This window comes from Acanthochromis polyacanthus, chromosome 18, assembly GCF_021347895.1.
Source record: "Acanthochromis polyacanthus isolate Apoly-LR-REF ecotype Palm Island chromosome 18, KAUST_Apoly_ChrSc, whole genome shotgun sequence".
Classification (NCBI taxonomy): Eukaryota; Metazoa; Chordata; class Actinopteri; family Pomacentridae; genus Acanthochromis; species Acanthochromis polyacanthus.
Genome location: NC_067130.1, coordinates 20,044,451 through 20,065,607, shown reverse-complemented (window position 1 = coordinate 20,065,607; position 21,157 = coordinate 20,044,451). Strand labels below are relative to the sequence as shown.

General features: G+C 38.6%; 1 protein-coding gene across 2 annotated transcripts in view; it reads right to left on the bottom strand.

Annotated features, from left to right (window-relative positions):
* The window catches only part of scarb1 (scavenger receptor class B, member 1), a 29,140-nt gene extending 20,047 nt beyond the window's left edge, over positions 1 to 9,093 (bottom strand). The window contains exons 1-8 of one of the 2 annotated variants that reach the window (XM_022220967.2): positions 8,732 to 9,093; positions 7,343 to 7,503; positions 5,310 to 5,451; positions 5,023 to 5,226; positions 4,033 to 4,128; positions 3,841 to 3,956; positions 3,595 to 3,761; positions 705 to 823 (exon numbers count right to left, since the gene is read on the bottom strand). In XM_022220967.2, coding sequence (XP_022076659.1) covers positions 705 to 823; positions 3,595 to 3,761; positions 3,841 to 3,956; positions 4,033 to 4,128; positions 5,023 to 5,226; positions 5,310 to 5,451; positions 7,343 to 7,503; positions 8,732 to 8,851 — 1,125 coding nt within the window. In that variant the 5' untranslated portion in view covers positions 8,852 to 9,093. The remainder of the gene's footprint in view (positions 1 to 704; positions 824 to 3,594; positions 3,762 to 3,840; positions 3,957 to 4,032; positions 4,129 to 5,022; positions 5,227 to 5,309; positions 5,452 to 7,342; positions 7,504 to 8,731) is intronic. The other variant, XM_022220966.2, reaches the window with a different exon arrangement.
* Positions 9,094 to 21,157: the final 12,064 nt, after the last annotated feature.

Genomic DNA, 21,157 nt, shown 5'->3' with positions numbered 1-21,157 from the left:
TTGGGTTTTGTAAGATTGCACAACTTTTACCTTCATAAAACAGCAGCTATAGAACACACTGAAGGGAAGGCGGAACATAATCAATTAAATGTTTAAGTCCATGTTGTATTAACTCAGTGAACTGCATCTTTAGTAAAATATATTGAGGCTTGTGCCAATATGAACACAGGCTGAAGGACTGAGCATGCGATTTATTGTTTTGCATATTGTACATAAGAACAGAACGCTTTTTTAAGTCTCCTTCCATTGGAGTTTTGCACTCTGAGCCAAAGCAATGGGAAAACTCCATGAAACATCACTCGGTATCTCCTACCCGACTCCCTCAGGTCAGCCGGGGTTTTTTGTGTTTTTTTTTTTTTAGGTAAAATAACTAGTATATTTAACAAAATCATGTAAAATCATATCATCATACTATGAATATTTTCCCAGAGTTAGAGGCCCTTGAAGTACAAAGGAGTAGGTCAGAATTCTGCAGTTTTAATTTGTATTTTTCCCCCCCACCATTTACACCAAAAAGAAAAAAAAAAAAAACCTCAGCCAAATCTGTTTTTGCATCGACTCCCAGACTTCCTCAGTTTCCAACACTTTTGTATGCACAAAGGGAAGCGATACAATACACTGAAGAAAAAAAAAAAAAAAAAAAAAGGAACCAAAAAGCAGAATGTGGGCTGTTTAAGACTGAGTGCGTTTGTGTGCGTTCTTACCGGGTGGATGTCTATGAAGAGGCCGTGCTCCTCCTCGTTGGGATGAAGACCCTGTACGTAGTCCAGCAGCACAGGATCAGCATTAAAGAAGTGAGGATGAGAGATGAAGACTGGAGAGTCTAAAATGGACAAAGAATGCTGAAGTTAATCAGTCAAACCGCTGGAAATCTTCAAAATCTCTGGTGTCTAAAACCATAATTTGCGTAAATCCATCCAAAACCGACACCTAGGAGTGTTTGCTTCAAGTAAGATCATCTCAGTCACTCTTACTGTACATTCCCTGCTGCCTTCTGTCCCATCACAAGCTCTCAGATCATCTAAGCTTGCTGCTGAATGAAAACCACAGAAACCAAAAAAGGAGATGCAGCTTTTCCAGCTCTGCTCCCAAGCTATGGAACAGGTTACCCAAAGATGTCAGTCAGGCTCTGCTGAAACTTGTAAAATGCACTTAAAAACCATTTCTTTACTGCAGCCTTCTTATAGTATCATCTACTATGCATGTAATTTTATTTATACCTGCTTGTTTTTTATTTTTGTCTATATTTGCTACGTTTATTGTACTCTTTTTATTCTGAAAGTATTTTGTGATGCAAGTGTTGCAATCAAAGGTTCTATTCAAACAAAGACTTACTCTTATCTGTTGTATATGTACACGGTGTTAGCACGGATAAGGAATCCAGGTACCTGCATGCGTGGTGCTGCTCTAATCAGTTTAATTTGAATTACACAGCCGACATGGAGGGTTGAGATGCTAAGCAAATGGGTTTTCCTAACCTTCGTTTCCTTACTTCAAGGAATGCGGCGGAGTTTTGTGACGATCAGCATACATTTGTCTGTCTGGTTGTTAGCAACATTGCTCAAGAACAGATTTGGATGAAATTTTCAGGGAATGTCAGAAATTACACCAGGAGCAAGTGATTAGATTTTTACTGTGATGCAGCTTATGGTCGATCTAGGGCTGGTCCAAATAAAAGCAAGTTCTGAGCTGTATTTATGACTCCACCAAGGAACAGTGGAGTTATGTGATGAATCAGCAAACGTTTGTAACATTACTGAAAAACGGGCAAACGGATTTCGATGAAATTTTCAGGGAAGCTCAGAAATGACAAGGACCAAGTGATTAGAGTTGATTATAGCTTATAGTCTGGATTCACAGATTTGTTAAAGATTTCTGTACCATTGCAAGATAAAAGCACAGCGTCACTGTAACTATGACAAGTGAACACTACATCAGCTGCCTACTGATGATCACATGATTGTGATTCTACTACAAATCAGCCGCTGTGGACTCATCTGTACATCTGGAACAATTGATTAAATTGTGGGGGTGTTTGAGTCCCATCATCTGTTACATATTTAGATCACACGATTCGGTATCCGTACATAACATACACATGCATAACACACACCTGTGCTCAGCACAAGGTAATTTTTTCTTAAAAATTTCATCCATCAGAAATGATACAACGGCTGAGCAGACTTGGAGCAGTACTGCGCCCTCCGAGTGCTTTTCTTGCTTTAGTGGGGATTACTGGATTGTTGAAATTCTGAAATTCTCTAAATATAATTTATATACACAGAAAAAAAACATTAATGCTATCGCAACATTATAAGTTCAATTTAACCGTCTGAGCCCTAAGCAGGACCCATTCAATTTTTACTCAATGTGGGCTCACAGATTTTCTCAATTGTACAATCGAGCAGACAATTGGCTTCTTAGTTCTTATTAAAAATATACTGAATTTTAAATATGAACATGTCTTTTTTTGCGTCATTTTCCACTTTCAAAGAGCAGAGTGAGTTTTGCATTAAAAAAAAAAATTAATAGTGTGGTTGATGTCATCCAAAAATCAGTATTGCAAATAATCTGCCATATTTATCTCAAACAATTAATACTATATTTTGTTAAATACATTTGAGCAAAAGATATTTTCCTTGTTAAACAGAGAAGACATCTCATTAATTTAGCCTCTATTTTGATAGAAGAAAAATGTCACATGTAGGACACATACACTTAATGCCATCTCAAAATCCTCTGAACTCCAGGCAGCTTCTTGGCGATTTATTTTTTGCTCCTTTTCAATACAGAATGATGTAGATAGAATCAGTATGTATAAACTCCTTCACTCTTCTAGGTACATCAATTCTAGAAACAAGTTTCACCACGCTAAATGTACCTTCCAACAACTTGCTCCTCTGTATACTGTTTCTGAGCCATGCTGCATTTATTTTATTGATCCAGTATGCTTTATTTTTTCTCTCTCCCCTTTTGTTTCTCATCTCCTCTCTGCGGGAACATAGCTTGCAGTTAAGCTGAAAACTCCCTAAATTTTTGACTGTTGGTCACAGCTGAACAACCCATGGCATCTCAGTTGTGCCAAGGAGCGCAGCATTTTTTATTTTTGCAGAATCTGCTGCAAATTCTAAGTTTCTAGTGAATTTCTCAGTGACATGTAGAATACAGTGCCTTTGTCAAAATGTAATGATTCTAAGCTGACATTTGATCATTTTTCCTGACTCAGCCATGCATCACACATGATATTAATTATATTCCAAGTGCAATATTGTGTGCAGTATTACTACTTCGTATCATCACAGTATTGTTTTTTGATTTTCTGTTCATCGTATTTTTACTTGGCTTTATTTTAATTTTTAGTTACGCATCATGTTATTTTAATTTCTTTTGAGCAACATCTGGCACAAGAATTTCCTTCAAGATTAATGCAGTTCTATCTTATTCTATGTACAAGGTCCATTGGAAAGTCAAAAATCTTCAAATTCTTTCCGTTTCTACAGTTTGACTGATTATTCTACATTCACAGACAACAATCCTGCACTGCAAAGCAAACATTTGTAATGTTCGTGAGGCTGTTTGCGCATATATACTCACTGTGGCGGCAGCTGCTAACGTTCAGCAGGCCAGACTGTCTGCATGGGCAGAAACCTTCATTTGGAGCGTAATCTGTGCCATTGGCAAACAGCGTTTTGGGTGCAACATATCGATACAGAGGGATGCCATGCATCTTGCCTGGACGCTGGTAAACCAGTTCCATTGATCTATAAAAAGGAAGGTTTGTAAGTATGCAGAACCTGGATGAGAATAAAAGTTGAAAAAAAAGAAAAAAAGCATTTTTACCTGCAGGCATCAGGGCTGTAGAAAGGCAGTGTGCTCTCTTTTGTCATGAAAGGAGGCCACATCTGCCCAGCTGTTCCGTTGATCATGTTGCACTGCGGAGTCCTCCAGTAGTTTAGCTGATAAGAGAAGACGGTCAGACTTTGGAGAAAAAACAAACATAAAACAGCCACAGGTGTCATGTCAGCGTCTCACCGCCGTCAGGCCGTTCCAGGAGTCGACTTTGTGCACATTCCTGATGTCGTCTTTTCCAGTGAAGATGGTGAACAGACCAGTGTTGGAGTTGTTGAACTAAACAAAGACAATATCATACTTTACCTGCATCTGTTTAGAATTTCCTGACTGAAAAAGCAAAAAAGCCAGTCACACAGAACAAAAGCCAGTTAAATGTTACTTTATGTAAAAAAAAAAAAAAAAGGCACAACCGTTACGGTGGGATAGTGTACAACTGAAAATGGGAAAGATTTTAGTGATAGGGCAGCAGCTTCCTCTGTGCTCACTGCTGTGCCTACTGGGACTCATACCAAATTCTTCAAAAAGTACACCATGAGATAGTCCAATTTCTTTTATCATGATTTCATTTATTGAAAGAAAAATGCTATCCAGCCTACGTTGCCCTATGTGAGAAAGTAATTGCCGCCTTAGCAACCAATCTACAAAAATGATCAAACTAATGTGTCAGTTGGGTTCAGTTTCACCAGCCACATACGATTACTGCCATGCTTGTTGAACATCACTAAATAGAATCTGTCTGACACTGTAAAGTAGATACCAACATATGTGCGTAATGATGAGCCTTCTAATAGCAAAAGGGTCCAAAACATAACCTGGCTCAGTGTTTGCCACAAGACACTACAAGTACTGCTGAGGTTAATGTGGGTCTTTAAGCTATAGCCAATAATAAACTCAGAAAAAGGTCAAGTTCTGTTTGATTTTGCACCTTTGTGGATGGTAAAGGTGGGCACCATGCTGCTCTAAGGTCTCCAGTTTCTCCTGGTGAAATACTGGCCCAAAGAACACCCAAGGCAATCATTTTCATTTTGTGCCATTAAATATAAATCAAGAAAAAATAAATTATATTAATTATTTTAGCAAGCATGCTGGCATGTTGTCTCCATGTTGTCCTCTCAGACATGGAGGTCATAAACCTGAACCCCAAAATCGTAAAGCATTTCTACTACTTACCTCTGCAAAGAGGCCAAACTTTCCCGATGACGGCAGCATGCCGGGCACGTATGTGTTGAGGAAATCAACCAGACCACTGTCATATCCCCACATCAGCTCTCCCACCGTCTTGGTCAGGAAGGGCCCCTCGTTAAACGTCTTGAAAGTGGCGCTGATCATCAAACGCACTGCGAACGGCAGGCTTTCCATCATCACCGCTGCGCCCTAAAAGCACAGAAGCAAACGACTGAAGAAACACCCGACCTAAAAAATACATTTATACTGAGGAGGGAGGAACAACTTCTTACCAGCACCAACATGTTTGGAATGGTCACAACATCAGACTCGTTCCCTTTAGACATGGAGGGCTCGAAAAAGTACTGTCTGTTTTCTCTGTAGGACACGGTGTAGTTGGGGTGAAATGTGATGTTTTGTTTCTGGCATCGTTTTCTGAAAGAGGAAGAAAATGTGTCAACCCAACCTCTTAATCAGATGCTGATTTTGAATAAGCTCTGTCAGTTAAAGGGGCATTTCATTGACATGAGCAATCGCTCTAGCTGTGGACATGGTCTTTGAGGTTGGCGCAACTTTGTTAACATAGATCACTTAATTTGACATGCATTCATGCTACAGAAACAGCTCGTGGCAGCCAGATGGTGATGGTGCATCCTGCGCATGTCCATCACTGCAGCTAACCGGTAAACAACTGATTGGACACTACATCAGCAGAGAGCATACACCCCTACTTCCGGTACCCCGCCATGTTGCCAGAAATCACTTTGAATTGCAGCTGTGTCGCTAGATGTCTGAAAAGAGGCCATTTTAAACTCAGAACAGTCTGTCCTAAGACCGTTACTATGTACTCGGCTTTCAAAACGAAGACTGGCCGCATCAAAATAATTTTCCTCGACAAACATGCCCAAATTTGCAGATCAACATTTACAAAATTTCAAACTTGGAAAAGAAACAATTTGAAATTTTAAACATTATGTTCCATTCGGAAATAATCTGTCCTATCGAAAATAAATGCAAGCCTGAAGAATTTAATTTTCAATCTTGTAAAACCTTGGGCAGACAGTGTGATGTGTTCTACACCATGTGGAAGGACGGTGAACATTTAATATATTTAATTCAGGAAAATTATTATTTTACAGCCATCTGTCAATATTTGATTTTTTTAACATATTAAGAATTCTTTTTAAATGGCAAATGATAAAGAATTTTTGCCTTTGCTAGGTTAAATTACAGGTAAAATAAAATATTGGCCCTATAGAAAAATACAAGCTCAGTCAGTTTGTATCTCTGTAACTTAGCTTTCCACTGCTTTCAACAATGTGCCACTTTACTGTTTTCTACATATTCAGGTAAAACACTGTCTGTACTTTGATTCATTTTATACACTACTTTAAAATCCTCAATTCCTCTGTACTTCTAATGTGAATGTCTTTACACATTGTCAACTGTTTTTTCTTTTCGTTGACAGTTTTTTTTTAATGCACGTCAAAAGCAGCCAACTGCAAGTGACTTTTTTGTGCTTTCATTGTCACTTCTAGATGTTTGCAACCAAAAATAAGACCAGAGTCTTACTCTATTATTTTTTTCATCTGCAAAAAAGTTAAAACAATGCAGAATCATGTATGTAGAGATTAGATTGTTCTAATCAACTGATTAAAACAATACATACAAATCTTTAACACATACCTTCAAATTTGTAAGACTTGATATTTACTCTAAGCATTCAGACACTGAGTTCCAACCTTTTGAAGCCATTCAGTTTCAAAACATGACATCATCTTTATGGCTTACTCTGCAACTTGGCTTTAAATGACTCTGCAGCAGAGAACTGGCAGTTCCTGAAGAAACCGATGTGTAAAAAATCTGAGTTACACAACTGTCCTGCTAGAACTTTTTGTGTTTTTGTTTTTGCAACAGCTGAGGCTACTCGAATGAACTATACATGGTATACAATGCATTTCAGAGAGGGAGCCAGGATTACATAAACCCCCAGTTTTATGTGAATGACCTATACATGGCACACATGTTCCAGACAGCAGGTCCACTTTACATATTGAGACAGTGTTCCAGAGAGGGAGTCCAGTTTAGCTATAGACACAGTTTTACTTTACTGAGCCAGATGCTCATGGTCGACTGACTCCAGTAAAACCAATGGTCTTCAGAATTACTAAATATCTGATTTTTTTTCAACTAAACAATCACCTCAAAATGCATTTTTGCAACACAGTGGCAGTTTACAGGACAAAATGTCCTGAAATATAGTTCTGCAGAAACGTGTGACCGCAGGGGATTCTGGTTGAGTTCTCAGGGAGGATACACAGCATACCTGTACACATAAGGTCCTCTCTGCTCCACCATGGGCTTCTCTCCCCTCAGGATCTCTTTCGGGTTGAGGACGTTGAAGAAGTAGACGGACATGTAGAACGGCACAGGGATGTCCTTCCACATGGTGTAGGACAACTCATTCTTTGGGTCGATTATTGTGTTCTGATATGAAAAAGACAAAAGAAGAAATGTATTCACAATCAATTTATACGCACATTTCTTTCTCTATGAATGTTCTTAGTGAATAATTTCACCAAATACTGGCCTGACCAGCAGTACAAAATATTCTGTTCATTATCACAATTGTTAAATACAAGAACTTCAGTCTGTTTGCAAACTTTTGCTTTTTGCGTTGTATTGCTTCTTGATTTTTATTTTTTGTTTGTTGTTTTACTTGGTCAATGAATGAAATAAAAACAAACTAATTAAAAGATTTCATCAATTCTCACAGAAAATGTTCAAATATTTAACTATTTTAGCAACTCAATTGTGAGAAATTGCTGTTTTTATATCAAATGTTTAAGTTAAATTTATTCTCAGTAATGCTGAATTTCAGACTACTGGCCAAAATGCCAGATATTCAGTGAGGAACTCATCACTTTAGGCTTAATTTTTCTCCTTTTTTGATTTTGCAGTCTGTATGAACAAGATAAAACACCAACTGCAAGCTCAGTCTGCCACTTTCTTAAAATTCTTGAATCAGCCGGCAGAGAAAGGAAGATCTGGACAATTTGCTTGTTTGTTCCTCATTTATCAAGATGGCACTTTGATGTCAGCGACATTAATTATCTTACTGGCATTTTGCATTTCTTTTCCGTGAGATATCAAACAATTGTTCTGTAAAATGATTGTTTCTGCTCTAGAAACAATATAGATTTTATATATACACACAATATAGAACAAAGTTTAAGTTTGTTCTGAATGAAAGATTACCTCAGAACATTGTGAGGTTTTTCTTATTATATTCGAGTACTGAAAAAGAATTGCATTGGTTTTTGAATAAATATTGTACGACATGAATACATCCATAAATCAAGTACCATCACATTTTCCCTGAACACTGTCTGGCACTGCAGTGTGTCCCAGGTATATAAAAGCTCTACCTGCAATTTCAGACCCAAGTTGCCTCAAGGACAGAAATTCTTTCCATTTTAAATAGTTGTGCATGTTCTTCCAAGTTTATATTTGTACTTTTTACTTGTTAAGAGTAGTTTTCGCAATACCTACTGCTACTCTAAGTAGATATTAGCAGCTAATTGAAGGCGCTATCAGCAGCTAATTTCGCTGCACTCGCTCGTAATCATCTCATATTGTTCTCAGCTGCGACAACAGGCTGAACGTCGTTGACTCAGCACAGCTAGTTTCAAACATGCTAAACATCGCTGCTTACCTTCACTATCTGGTCGTCGATGATTACAGGTCCCACAAAAGCAAGAAGCGTACCGAAGAAGACGGCGAGGACACCTGCCACTACGAAGCCGACGGCCACTTTGGATTTATTAATAGTCATATTGACAGCTGAGTCAGTCTGTTTGTTTTTGTTTGTGTCCTCTCCTGTTAGCTGTACGGCCAAACACGCTGAGCTAACTCCCTGCAAATGACTACAAAAATCTGTCGGCGTGAAACAAACCGTCTCCTCCGAGCTGCACTCGGTGCTCCTGCCGGTATATTGGTCTTAGTTATCAATGTAGGTGACCAGCTGCGACTGTTGCCGTATTTATAATCCGCTGCCCACGCCTGCGCAAAGGACACTGGGAAATGTAGTTCTAAAGCAGGCGCACAGATTTTTGAGCGGTCAGTGTTGAGAGTTTGGGGTGCTGAGCTTTCAGACTAGTGCAAAGGAAAATACACCCTAGGAAGCTTGTTTTATTTCCTTTTTTTTTGGCAACGTCTAACGGACATTTATCCAAGTTTGTGTGTTTTAACAAGATAGTAACATATTTGCATATGTGAACATTACATTTCAGTAATCCAGGAATAAAAATCTTTGATCTTTGAAATAATCCTCTAAAAAAACTCTATATTTTTCCACTACAGTTGTGTATTTTCCTAAAAGTGGAAACTAAATTTTTCATTTCGGTGTTTATTTTATGTCTATCCACTGTCCATTTTTACAAATTTGTGAGCTTTTTAAAATTAAGGTAATACCTTACTTGTCTATTCAAACACTAAATTTCATGAGGTTTTCAATAAAATCATTTTGCTAATGTAAGCAACCAACCGTAGAAGTTTCTTTATGATATCTTTTAGCTAATATTTAGCATTTTACTGCTACATTTGTGTATCTTGCTCAAACTGGAAAGGACTTTGTCTAATGGACATTTAAACACATTTGTGCATTTTCAACAAGATAGTACTTTATTTGCAGATTTAAATATTAAATTTCAGGAAATCTTTTTGGTCTCTGATCTTTTTAATATTCTTCTTGAAAACGATGGGTGTTATCACTATAGTTGTGTCTCTAGCTTAAAGTGAAAAAGAAATGTTCATTTAGGTGTTTTTTGTTATTTTGTTTTTGTTTGTTTTTTTAATTTGTCGGTTGTTCGTTTTTACAAATTTGCATATTTTTAGAAATGTATTACCTTCCATGCAAATTTAACATAAAATTTCTTGAGACTTATAATAAAAAAGCACATTCTTTTAAGATAAGCAATCAATTGCAGAAGCTTCTCGTGATGTCTTATCTTAAAGGGTCTTTCATTACAGTTGGTTTCATGGTTTCAATGTCCTTAGCTAACATTTCCGCCCTACTGACGTAGTGTGTTGCCACAACAGTGAGCAGTTGTGCATCTTACACAAAATTTTAAGCATTTCTTTAAAAAACGTATCTAATTCTACTGTGCTGGCGTTTATGGAAAGTGTAGTTCCCATTCAGATACACAGATTGTCAAGCGCACACTAGTCGATTTTGAGATTTTTAAAATCTTATTTAAAATAATCAACTGGATATCTGTTTGCCCTTAGTGCTTTGGCATTCAGTGTTATTTTCAAACAGCAAGAAGCTGTTGAACCACCATGCTGACAATGAGATGATCGATAAACATGCCAATCTAAGCAGTCTTCCTGAATGCTCACCATTTCTTCTGAAGACGTTTATTCAGTAGAAAAGTACTTGTTTGTATGTCAAAGTAAAATACCTAAGCTCTTTTCGTAATTAGAACGCTAGAATGTAATACAAAATACCTGGAATCGATCATTATCTCTGTTAAGATGGCATTGCACAAATAAATCTGTAAAAAAAAGTGAAATTCTGGCAGCAAGGATGCTAGTAAAAACGGAATAAAAAATAAACTTGGAATACTGTAGCATTCAAAAACTGCAAAAATTGTGAAAATAATGGCAATGATCTTTAAAATAATTATGTTTTCAGCTATCTTACGTACAGTAAAAACAAAGTGTAACTTTAAGATGGCACACAATGTTAAAGAACAAATTAGTATCTTGTAAATACAAATCCTTCATGTGAGCTTTTTATACGGCTTTGGCCGGTTGTTTTACAGTCAACATGTAAATTGATATATTTTTTCTGCGATTTTACTGGAGATTATCTGTATTTTCATAAAGCACAGACAACCCGTAAAATAGCAGCAAATCGTTCATAGTGTAACTTACCTTTGTTATTTGGTCTTTCATTACAGCTGGACCCACAATCAAAAACATCAGTCCAAAAGACAGCATCAGAACCCCTGCCACAATAAATCCAATAGCTACTTTGGATTTACTGATTGCCATGGTTTGTACTGATCAGTGTTGTCTGATAACAGAAGAAAATGTTGAGTCGTCTTGCCACTGGGTGAGAAAACAGGCTGAAATGTGGACCAGTGCACAGTGCATTAAAGCCCTGCCATGCAGCAGTCGGGACGTGCGCCCAGTGTTTATACTCTGCAGACCCTGCCCACACATCCTGACCGCTTTCATCACAAATCCATTCAAATTCATGCAAGTCACATTGCAGTCAGATGACAGCTCTGTTTGTCATTTTAAGGATATAATTTCAAGCAGCAGAGCAATGAAAGTTTATATAACAGAGGCTGTCAATGCAAAAGATGTCATGTAAAGAGGAGAAGGTGCACATACATCAGAATCAGAAAGTCTTGTCTTTGTGTGAGAACAAAACTGAAAGTGCAGTCGTTAAAATGCATAAAATTTTGTCCTGAGTTTAGTGCATAAATGACACGCTGCAAAAAATCAAAATCTTACCAAGTCTATTTGTCTTATTTTTAGTCAAAATGTCTCATCCCACTTGATTTAAGATAAATTCACTTAACCAGTGACATTTCAGCAAGATGGAGGGACTTGTTTTAAGATAATACATCTTAAATATGATATCTTAAGTCAAGCAATCTTGAAATTATCTTGTTTTATCCTGATAATGTGGGAAAAAAATATAAATATTTTCACAGTGAAATGTCTGATGTCCACATTTTCAACATTTTTGAGAAATTTTTGAAAAAATATTTGGTGGAAAAAAAGAAATATTAAAAAAAATGTTTCTTTCAGAACATTCAGAAAAAAATATTTTTTTCTGAATGTTTTGAAAGAAAATATTAGAAGTTTTACTGATATATATGGAATAACTTTAGATATTTTTAGGATTTTTTTTGGAAGATTTCAGTTCATTTATTGACAATATTTACAATTTTGATATTTTTTAATTTTTAAAAAAAATCTTGCCAAATTTGGGGATTTTTTAAAAATGAAATGTTTAAGGGAAACTTTTAAAGAATTTTCTTCCTGGAGATTTTGCTTTTTTTTAAATTTGGGGAATTTTTTGCTGAATTTTTGGACGTTTTTCAGACAAGGAAATATTTTTTGCTGTTGTAAATGAGGACAACAGGACAGTTAAGACACGTAAGCTTGACAATCCTGGCTAAATATAGTTTAAATAAGTTTTCCCAGCTAATTTTAAGACCTCAATATTCTAAATATCATATCTTATTTCAAGAAATCTTGCCAAGCCATTTTTCACTTGTTCTGCTAGCAGATTTTTTCACTTATTTCAAGGTAAGAAATTCTTTGAAATAAGTTTTTTTTCTCTTGTTTTGAGAGGGGCTTCTTTTTCCAGTGCGTTTGCATAGAATCTGTTTCTTTTTGTTCTTAAAGCTCTGTATTGTCTGTCTGATTGCAAAAGTTCAAGCGGGTGATGCAGGTGGGAAGGGTCTCTGATTATATTTTATGCCTTTCTGAAGCTGTACGGTTCATCAAAGAAAGACAGAGAACAACCGGTGATTTTCTGAGCTGTATTGACGACCCTCTGGAGAACCTTCCTGTCTGCTATTGTGCTCCTGGCAAACCAAACGCACATGCAGTACGTCAGAATGTTCTATATGGAGCAGCGATTAAAGGCCACCGCGCTCTTTGCGGCAGGTTGTTGCTCTTGAGGACCCTCAGGAAGTGCAGTCTCCATTGTGCCTTCTTCACAATGATTGAGCCCCACCACAGTGGTATCATCCGCAAATTTTATGATGCTGTTACTGTGGCGTAGGGGGACACAATCATGAGTGCAGAGGGTGAATAGCAGGGGGCTGTTAGGCCTGCTAAAGCAGGCTCTAGATAGGGCCCCTCCTTTTTTTCTTTTCTTTCAGGTGCACTGGGTGCTGCGGCGGCAGGTGAGGCCGATCACTGATTGCAATCAACTGAAGCAGGACCAGGTGCACCAGTGCCACTCAACTCACCTTGTCTCACAATATAACCAGGCTTCAGTCACCTCTCAGATGCTGGATTGTAAACATCCATTGTTAGTTCTCTGCACATGGTTTGTTCAGTTTTTCCTCTATGGAACCTCAGTAACTCTGTTTTTTTTTCCTCCTGCTCTGGCTCCCCTTTGTCTGGATAATCTGGTTCTGTCTACGGTCCAAACCCATTCCTCCCTTTGGACATGTTGCCTAATTCATCTACGTCATCTTCATGGCTTCCAACCCCGTCAGCCTTCCCCTGCGGTGGCAGCCCCCTCCTTGAACCCCAAGCCCCCTCCACAGCTCCCCAGTTTCCCTGAACTCTGGTCATAGTAAGCCATGCCTCAGTCAGGGCAGTTGTTTATAGAAACTCAGTTTAAGAGAAGTTGTAGAATTTAAGTTTCATAGAATTTTGAGATTTGTTCTACAGTTATTGTCGCTCTGCGACTTCCTTAGTTTAGCCCTGAACAATCTTGTGCTGTTTTTTGCCTTGTTTTTGAGACCCTCCTATTATAGTGTCCTTGAGTATTTTCCTCGCTTTGAACAGTAATTCCTTTGAGCTGCTCTCTGACCCTTGTTATAGTTATCAGCACAGTTATAGTTCCTTGTATAATTCTAGTAATTGCGATTAGCTTGCCCTTAGTTTTAGTATTTTTGCACACAGCATTCCTTCCCAGGTTTTACCTGCTGAGTGTTTGGAGTCTTTTGTTGTTTTTTGCCCAACCCCTAGGGACACCAGTTTCCTAAAGAAATGTGAGTTCTGTGCCTGGGATTTTCCTATTATTGGGAATTGTAGTACAGTATCCTAGCCTTTTGAGAATAAATCATTAATGCGTCACCTGTCTCTCTCGCTCTCTTTTCCTATGCCTGAGCTGGCTCTACAAAAAAAAAAAAAAAAATCCTAACAGGCTCAGCATACAGCCCTGAAGGAAGCCAGTGCTGAGGGTAATGGCCGAGGATCTACTGGGAGCACGCTGTCAGGAAATCCAAAATACAGAGGCAGATCGTGTGAGACACTCCCAGGTCTGACAGCTTAGTTACCAATCTGCTGGGGAGGATGGTGTTAAACGCGGAGCTAAAGTCCACAAAGAGCATCCGGGCATAGCTCCCCTGCTGCTCCAGAGGAGAGTGGAGAGCTTTAGTCCCAGCATCCTAATAGGACCGGTTTGCTCCGTAGGCAAACTGGTGAGAGTCAAACCCAAGGGGAAGACAAGAACTGATGTGAGCCCAGACCAGTTTTTCAAAGCATGTTATGACTATGGGTGTAAGTGACACTGGGCGATAGTCGTTCAGTCCACTAACGATGTTCTTCTTAGGGAGGGGGACTATGCTGGAGGGCTTCAGGCAGGGAGGGATAGCAGCCTGGTTTAGCGACTCTTTGAAGATGGTGGTGATGACCCCAGCCAGCTGATCTGCACAGTCCCTCAGCACCTGTCCTGAGATTAAGTTCACTTTTTTGTAATTGATTCAGTTCACTTTTTTGTAATTGATTTCTGGGGATAAAGGGGCAGACATAAGACTTGTCTTCTTTCTGCTCCCTTTCATTCTTGTTTGGTGATTGTTTGTATTTACATGAAGCATTTTTTATTTTTGTGTATGTACAATACTGGTCAAAAGTTTTAGAACATCCCAATTTTTCCATTTTTTTTTGTTTTAAATTATATGTTAATGTCTCATTGTACTCTGAAATGAAAGCATAGAACAAATAAACATCCATCCATTCTCTATACACCGCTTCATCCTCACTGGGGTTGCGGGTGGTGCTGGAGTTTAGCCCAGCTGACTCGGGCGAAGGCAGGGAACACCCTGGACAGGTCACCAGTCTGTCACAGGGCTACATATACAGACAAACAATCACACTCACATTCACACCTACGGGCAATTTAGAGTTATCAATTAACCTCAGCATATTTTTGGACTGTGGGAGGAAGCCAGAGTGCCCGGAGAAAACCCCCGCATGCACAAGGAGAACATGCAAACCGGAGATCTTCTTGCTGCAAGGCGAAAGTGCGAACCACTACACCACTGTGCAGCCCACAAATAAACAAATGAACTTTAAAAAATAAACTATTCAGAAACCAAACTTTTGAGTCATAAAAGCTGCCACCTTTGACAGATATAACAGCTGAACACACTCGTGGCATTCTGTCCACAATGGAAATCAGATTTTCCTCAGAAAATTCTTCCCAACTTTGTTGTAGAAGTTCTCATAAATGTGTGGCTCTAGTAGGTTGTTTTGCTTTCACTCTTCTGTCCACTTCCTCCCAAACTATTTCCATGGGGTTTAAGTCTGGAGGCTGTGCTGCCACTCCATGTTTTCAAGCTGACCATCTTGTTCTTTTTTCCTAACGTAGTTCTGGCATAGCTTGGACCTATGCTTTGGGTCATTATCTTGCTGTAGGATGAACCCCTGACCAACTAGGAACACACCAGAGGGATTCTGCAGAATGCTGTGGTAGCGGTTTTGGTTCAGGGTACCTCTCACTCTGTACAAATCACCAACTGGATCCAGCAAAACAGCCCCAGACCTTCATGCTTCCTCCTCCATGTTTGACAGTTGATGTCACACGCTGAGGAACCATCCTTTCTTCTGCTCAATGATGCCCAAAAATCCTGTATGATGAACCAAAGATATACAATTTTGATTCATACCTTCAGTAATACCTTCTTCCAGTCTTCAGTAGTTCATTGGCAGTATTCCATGCCCCAGGCAAGCCTCTTTTTCTTATTCTGATGTCTTAAAAATGGCTTTCTTGCTGCAACTGGGCCTGTCAAAGCTGCATCTCAATGTCTTCTCTTCACAGCTGAAACTGAGACTTCCTTACTACGACCACTATTAAGCTGTGCTTGAAGCTGTTGTCCTGTGAGCCGTCTATCACCAAGCTGTTGACTCTCAGAAGCTTGTCTTCTGATTCTGTTGTGGTTTTGAGTCTTCTAGACCTCTTTCTGTCAGAGTTTCCTCCAGTTTCTGAGTGCCTTTTGACGAAGAAAACTCTACTCACTGACACCTTGACTTTCTTTGCAATTTCTCCGTAGGAAAGACCTAGATTTTTAAGCGTTGTGATGGTCTGTCTCTCCTCTATTGTTAATTGCATTTTCCTCATCATTTTAATAGCAACACATTGCTTTCTGCCATGCACTACTTTTCAAATAATGTTTTCGAAGGTATGGTGCCATGGTATGTTCCAGCACTACTTTTATGCAGACAAAGGAGTTGTAAGTAATCAAGAAAAGTTGGGACACCTGTAGGATTTGGTAGCACCAACCTTCAAGGATTGATTGTCCTGCATAGCTGCAGAGCAGCTTTAAGTTGTGAACTCTCAGTTTTTGGTGACCTTACCTTTTTTTCAACATCTGGCAGTTCACTACTTACCTTTGTATCATTTTAAACTATTCATTGGACTTGACCTACTTGAATTTCAATAAAAAACTGGAAAAATTTGGGCACATTAAAACTTTTAATCAGTAGTATATGGATATTTTCATGCTCTGATGTATGCTTTTAAATAACCTTTTTATGGAGTTGCTTGGATCATATTTTTGTCTTCATCATATAGTTAAAGCCAGTCCTCCTGGCTTTAACTAAGTGAATTCTGAATTGTGTCTCCAGAAACAGGTATTTTTATACAGTAGTCAATCAAGAGACACTGCTGGAGGAATTACATATCTCATCTGTCCTGGAAACACCTTGGGATGCGCCAAGAAAAGGGAGAAACGTTACTGGAATAAGCAACATCTGGAATCCCCTCTTTAGCCTGCTGTCACCAAGATCCACAACTGGATAAGCAGAAAAATGTACTTGGATGGACTTTACACAATGATGCACTGACAAGCACATGCAGCTGAATGTTACAAAACTAGTAATTGGTGGACTAAACATCTGCAGTTGAACAAGTTGACAGTTTCAGCAAACTTCCACTCACTACAAGCAATAAAGTCACTTCTGGCCTACGCACCACCGGCATCCACAACTTACAGCCAACTACTTATGCAACAGTATCAAAGCACGATTCAACACTTTCTGATTTACAGATTATTCTGCTTTTTCTCCACGCTGACTGCATCCAATAAAAACAGATATCAGATACTCAAATTATAAACTCCCTACATCTTACAATGGGCCTGACTAACACAGGCATGCTATGTTGTTGTGTTAGCCTGTATGTTGGACTTTGTTATTGTGACGTTAGGAGAATATCGCAGCAAGACAAGGACGACGGACTAAAAAAATAGTGCCTCTTGTTCTCTCTAAGTTTCACCCATCAGTATTGAGACCTGCACAGGAGTTTCTTCAGGACCACTCAGTGGTACTTACATTCAGTAAATACATTTTTCTCCTCTGAAAATGCCGATGAAGGAAGTTCTAGAGCAATAGTTTTTGAAATCGGAGCAGGCAAAAGGTTCAGGCTGCCTTACTACGGGTTGCAAGTTGTTGTAAGGGGAAACAAGCTATGCAGGGTATCCATCTTTTATATACAGTCTATGGTTAAATCACATTATTGCACATCATGCTCTGTGCACGCTGTACCAGTAAAATCATTAAATTCTCATGTAATTACTTTACTTTCACATTTTAACAATAGAGTATTTTTTTTGAATAGTTTTGTTTATCCCAGTCTTTATATTGTATTCCAGTGTGAACATCTGTTATGCTGAATTGATAGAGACCTCTTGGTCCAACGCTGTGTAAGTGGAACTCATTGACAACCTAGGGCCATGGGTAACTGTGATGTATACTAGGATCAAGGATGACGCTGATGAGGACAATAGGTGGAAATGCGTGTGAGCCTCTGGAAAATTCAACGCAGTGACAGATGTATATTCATCAAAGGTAAGGCAGATTGTCCTTAAATGCTTTTACATGTGGGGTTAAGGGTCGTGATTACAAGTACTTAACAACAATTGCTGTCGGCCTTGTGTCCTGAACTGACCTGAGTGGTCGGTGCAACGTGAGAATAACCAAGACCATAGACTGTTTATAACAGATGGAAATAGCCACTTGGCAGTGAGCCATTGAATTATGGACTGCTGTTTTGAAGCACCCTGCAACAGACTGGCGACCTGTCCAGGGTGTCCCCTGCCTTCGCCCGAGTCAGCTGAGGTAAGCTCCAGCACCCCCCGTGACCCTAGTGAGGATAAAGCGGTGTATAGAGCATGGATGGATTAATATTTTGAAGCCTCAAGTCTGGCATTTGCCACCATCTTGGTTTTTCTAAACTGGGTGAAACGTGTGACGGATCTGACCAAGGACCAGAGGAAGAAGAAGTATTTAGATTCTTTACTGAAGTAGCAATACAGCAGTTTAGAAATCCTGTGCTAGTAAGTGAAGTCCTCTGCTACAGGAAACAACAGCCTCCTTCAAACAGCAAATTACCACAGTTTTGTTGAGGATTTGGACTGTGCAGTAAAACATCCCTGCTAAATTTTTGTGGTGGATTACCCATTTTCATGCCATCATTTACTAAATGATCAGCATGCTGTATTAATATAGATGTACCCGCAAACAAAATGACCTTACGCTGAGCACAGGCGTGTGTTATGTATGTGTACGTTACGCACGGATACCAAATCGTGTGACCTAAATACGTAGCGGGCAGCGGGAATTGATGGAACTCGGAAACACCCCCACAATTGAAGCAGTTGTTAGTTGTATTACTTCTGATGGATAAATGCCGATAAGTCCACAGCGGTTGATTTGCAGTAGGATCGTAATCATGTGATCGTCATCAGGCAATAGCTGACGTAGCGTTCATTTGTTGTCATAGTTACAGTGATGCATGCCGCTATCTCGCAATGATACGGAAATCTTGAAAAAATGAATCCAGACCATAAGCCCCATCACTGCCAAAATCTAATCAGGTGATCCTTGTGTCGTTTCTGAATCTTCTATGAAAATTTCATCCAAATCTGTTCGTCTGCTTTTGAATAATGTTGGGAACAGACAAACAGAAGGACAAGCGTACGCTGATGGTCACATAACACCGCCGCATTCTTTAGCGGAGTAATTACAATAATAATTTGCATTTGTATTGATGCAGCCTAAAAAATTAATCTGGTAAAGACTATTTTGTGTGAGTTACATACAGTAATGAAGCATGTGAAGCTGCCAGACCTGACTCCAGGAAATAAAATGTTCTGAACCACAAAACCGTGATAATATTTCATGTCGTACAAATCTTTATTCATGGATTTGGTAAATCTAGGTGATAAAGAGGTTCCCTTTTACTGAATGTGCACATGATCACTCGTACGCATTACAGGGACATTGGCCCACTGAGCAGCGGCTCACCACATTTCCTCATCTGACTGCTACTGTGAAATCTCTTATGCTCTGTTCATTTTATTCTTCAAAAGCAGGACTTGTATTCTTGCAATAATACGCACCGAAGTGACATTTTCCTCACATGACTTCCTTCCTAAATGCTGATTGTGTCTTTCAATGAAAATAAAGGGAACTTTAAAGCATGACAGGCTTGAGGTTCCCTAAAACATCATGTGTTTCTGGGTCTATGTAAGTGATCTAAAAAAATTGCATCACCTTGAACATTGTGTCATGAATATCTTAAATAATGCACAAACACGAGAGGGCTATCAGCTGCACATTACACATATCAGACAAATGACAGCTTTGTTCTTTAGGGAGTTTTCTCCTAAAATGCATGACTTCTGAAGGCCCATGCTCATCACAGAGCATAACACATGCTCAAAAGTTACCATCCTGAAGCTGCAAACCTTTACAAACTATAAAAAAATATATCAAGAAACTGTACAGTTTGATACTTTTGATATGATCCTGTTCAATACTTTCTGCACCAGCGTGTTGACATCAAATTTATCTCGTTGACCTAAAATAAAGGCTCCAATCACAGTTTACAGTCTTAATGTGGATATTGATTTGCTTATGAAAGGCATGTTATATTTCTAAAATAATTACCAAAATGACACTATCTATCAGGCAGAAATTGTAATAGTATGAAAAAATGTCAGTTTTTCAACTTAACTTAAGCAAATCTAACCTTAAAGTTGTGCAAGTCCTGTTAAAATGAACCAGATTCTGTAAGAAACTAAACACTCTGTAATTTTAACACAACCTGTGGTAACTCAACCAAAACCAACAGTCATGTGACAAAAAATCAGGGATTATTCTGTTAAACTGTAAATTGTGTTTACACAGAGCAGATGAGAAAAAGGACAGAAACACATAATAGATCTAAATTATTAATTATTTATAGGTTTTAGAGTCATTATTTTTTCCCAGTACTCGTAACACCAGCTGGCATCTGTTTTTAAATATCTAGGGTTTTTAATTGATGACCATTTATCTTTGAAGGAGCACATTTAGTATATTGCAAAAATATCTGAAACTCTCATCAGGATTTTACCACAGAGACAAGTCTTGCTTTTCTTTTCATGTGAAATGGAAATTTTTGGAAACAACCTTTTTGCCTCTTATTGACCAGGAATATGTGTATGTGAAGGCTTCTGCTAATGTGTACCATGTTGCACTGAGATTCCTAATCAAATGTGGTGACCTTAATCACCAGTATGCGCTCTAGTCTAAAGTTAACTGGACAGTCAATGGTATGTGTTTATTTACCGAACCATTCCTTTGTCTTGTCTTTTAACAAGGAAACATGGAAGTCACAATCTCCGATCTATGGATACTCCGCAATTTGTCGTCTCTAAAGTACAGTCTGAACTGGGCAAGAAAGCATTTAGGTTTTCTGCATCTAATGCTTGGAATAAATTACACTCTCAACTTCAACTTCAAGCCCTTGTTACACTGAATGAGTTTAAAGCTCTGGTGAAATCGTTGCAGTCTACCTTGTCATATATGTGTTATATGTGAGCAAGTTTTAATGTTGTTCATTTTAATGTGTCTATGCTGCTGCACTCTTGGCCAGGTCTGTTTGTAAAGGAGATCTCTGATCTCAACGAGACTAACCCGGTTAAATAAATGCTAAATTAAAAAAAAAACAAAAAAACAAAAAAAAAACACCTGCAGGCACTTGAAAAAGTGGATTTTGGAAATGTTGATTTGAGGTTATAGTATTTTTTCTAAATAAAATAATCAAAATTCAGCTCTCTCTCTTGTGGCACTCAAAGTGTGTCATGCTACTTCTAGGCATAGTTGTGCTGCT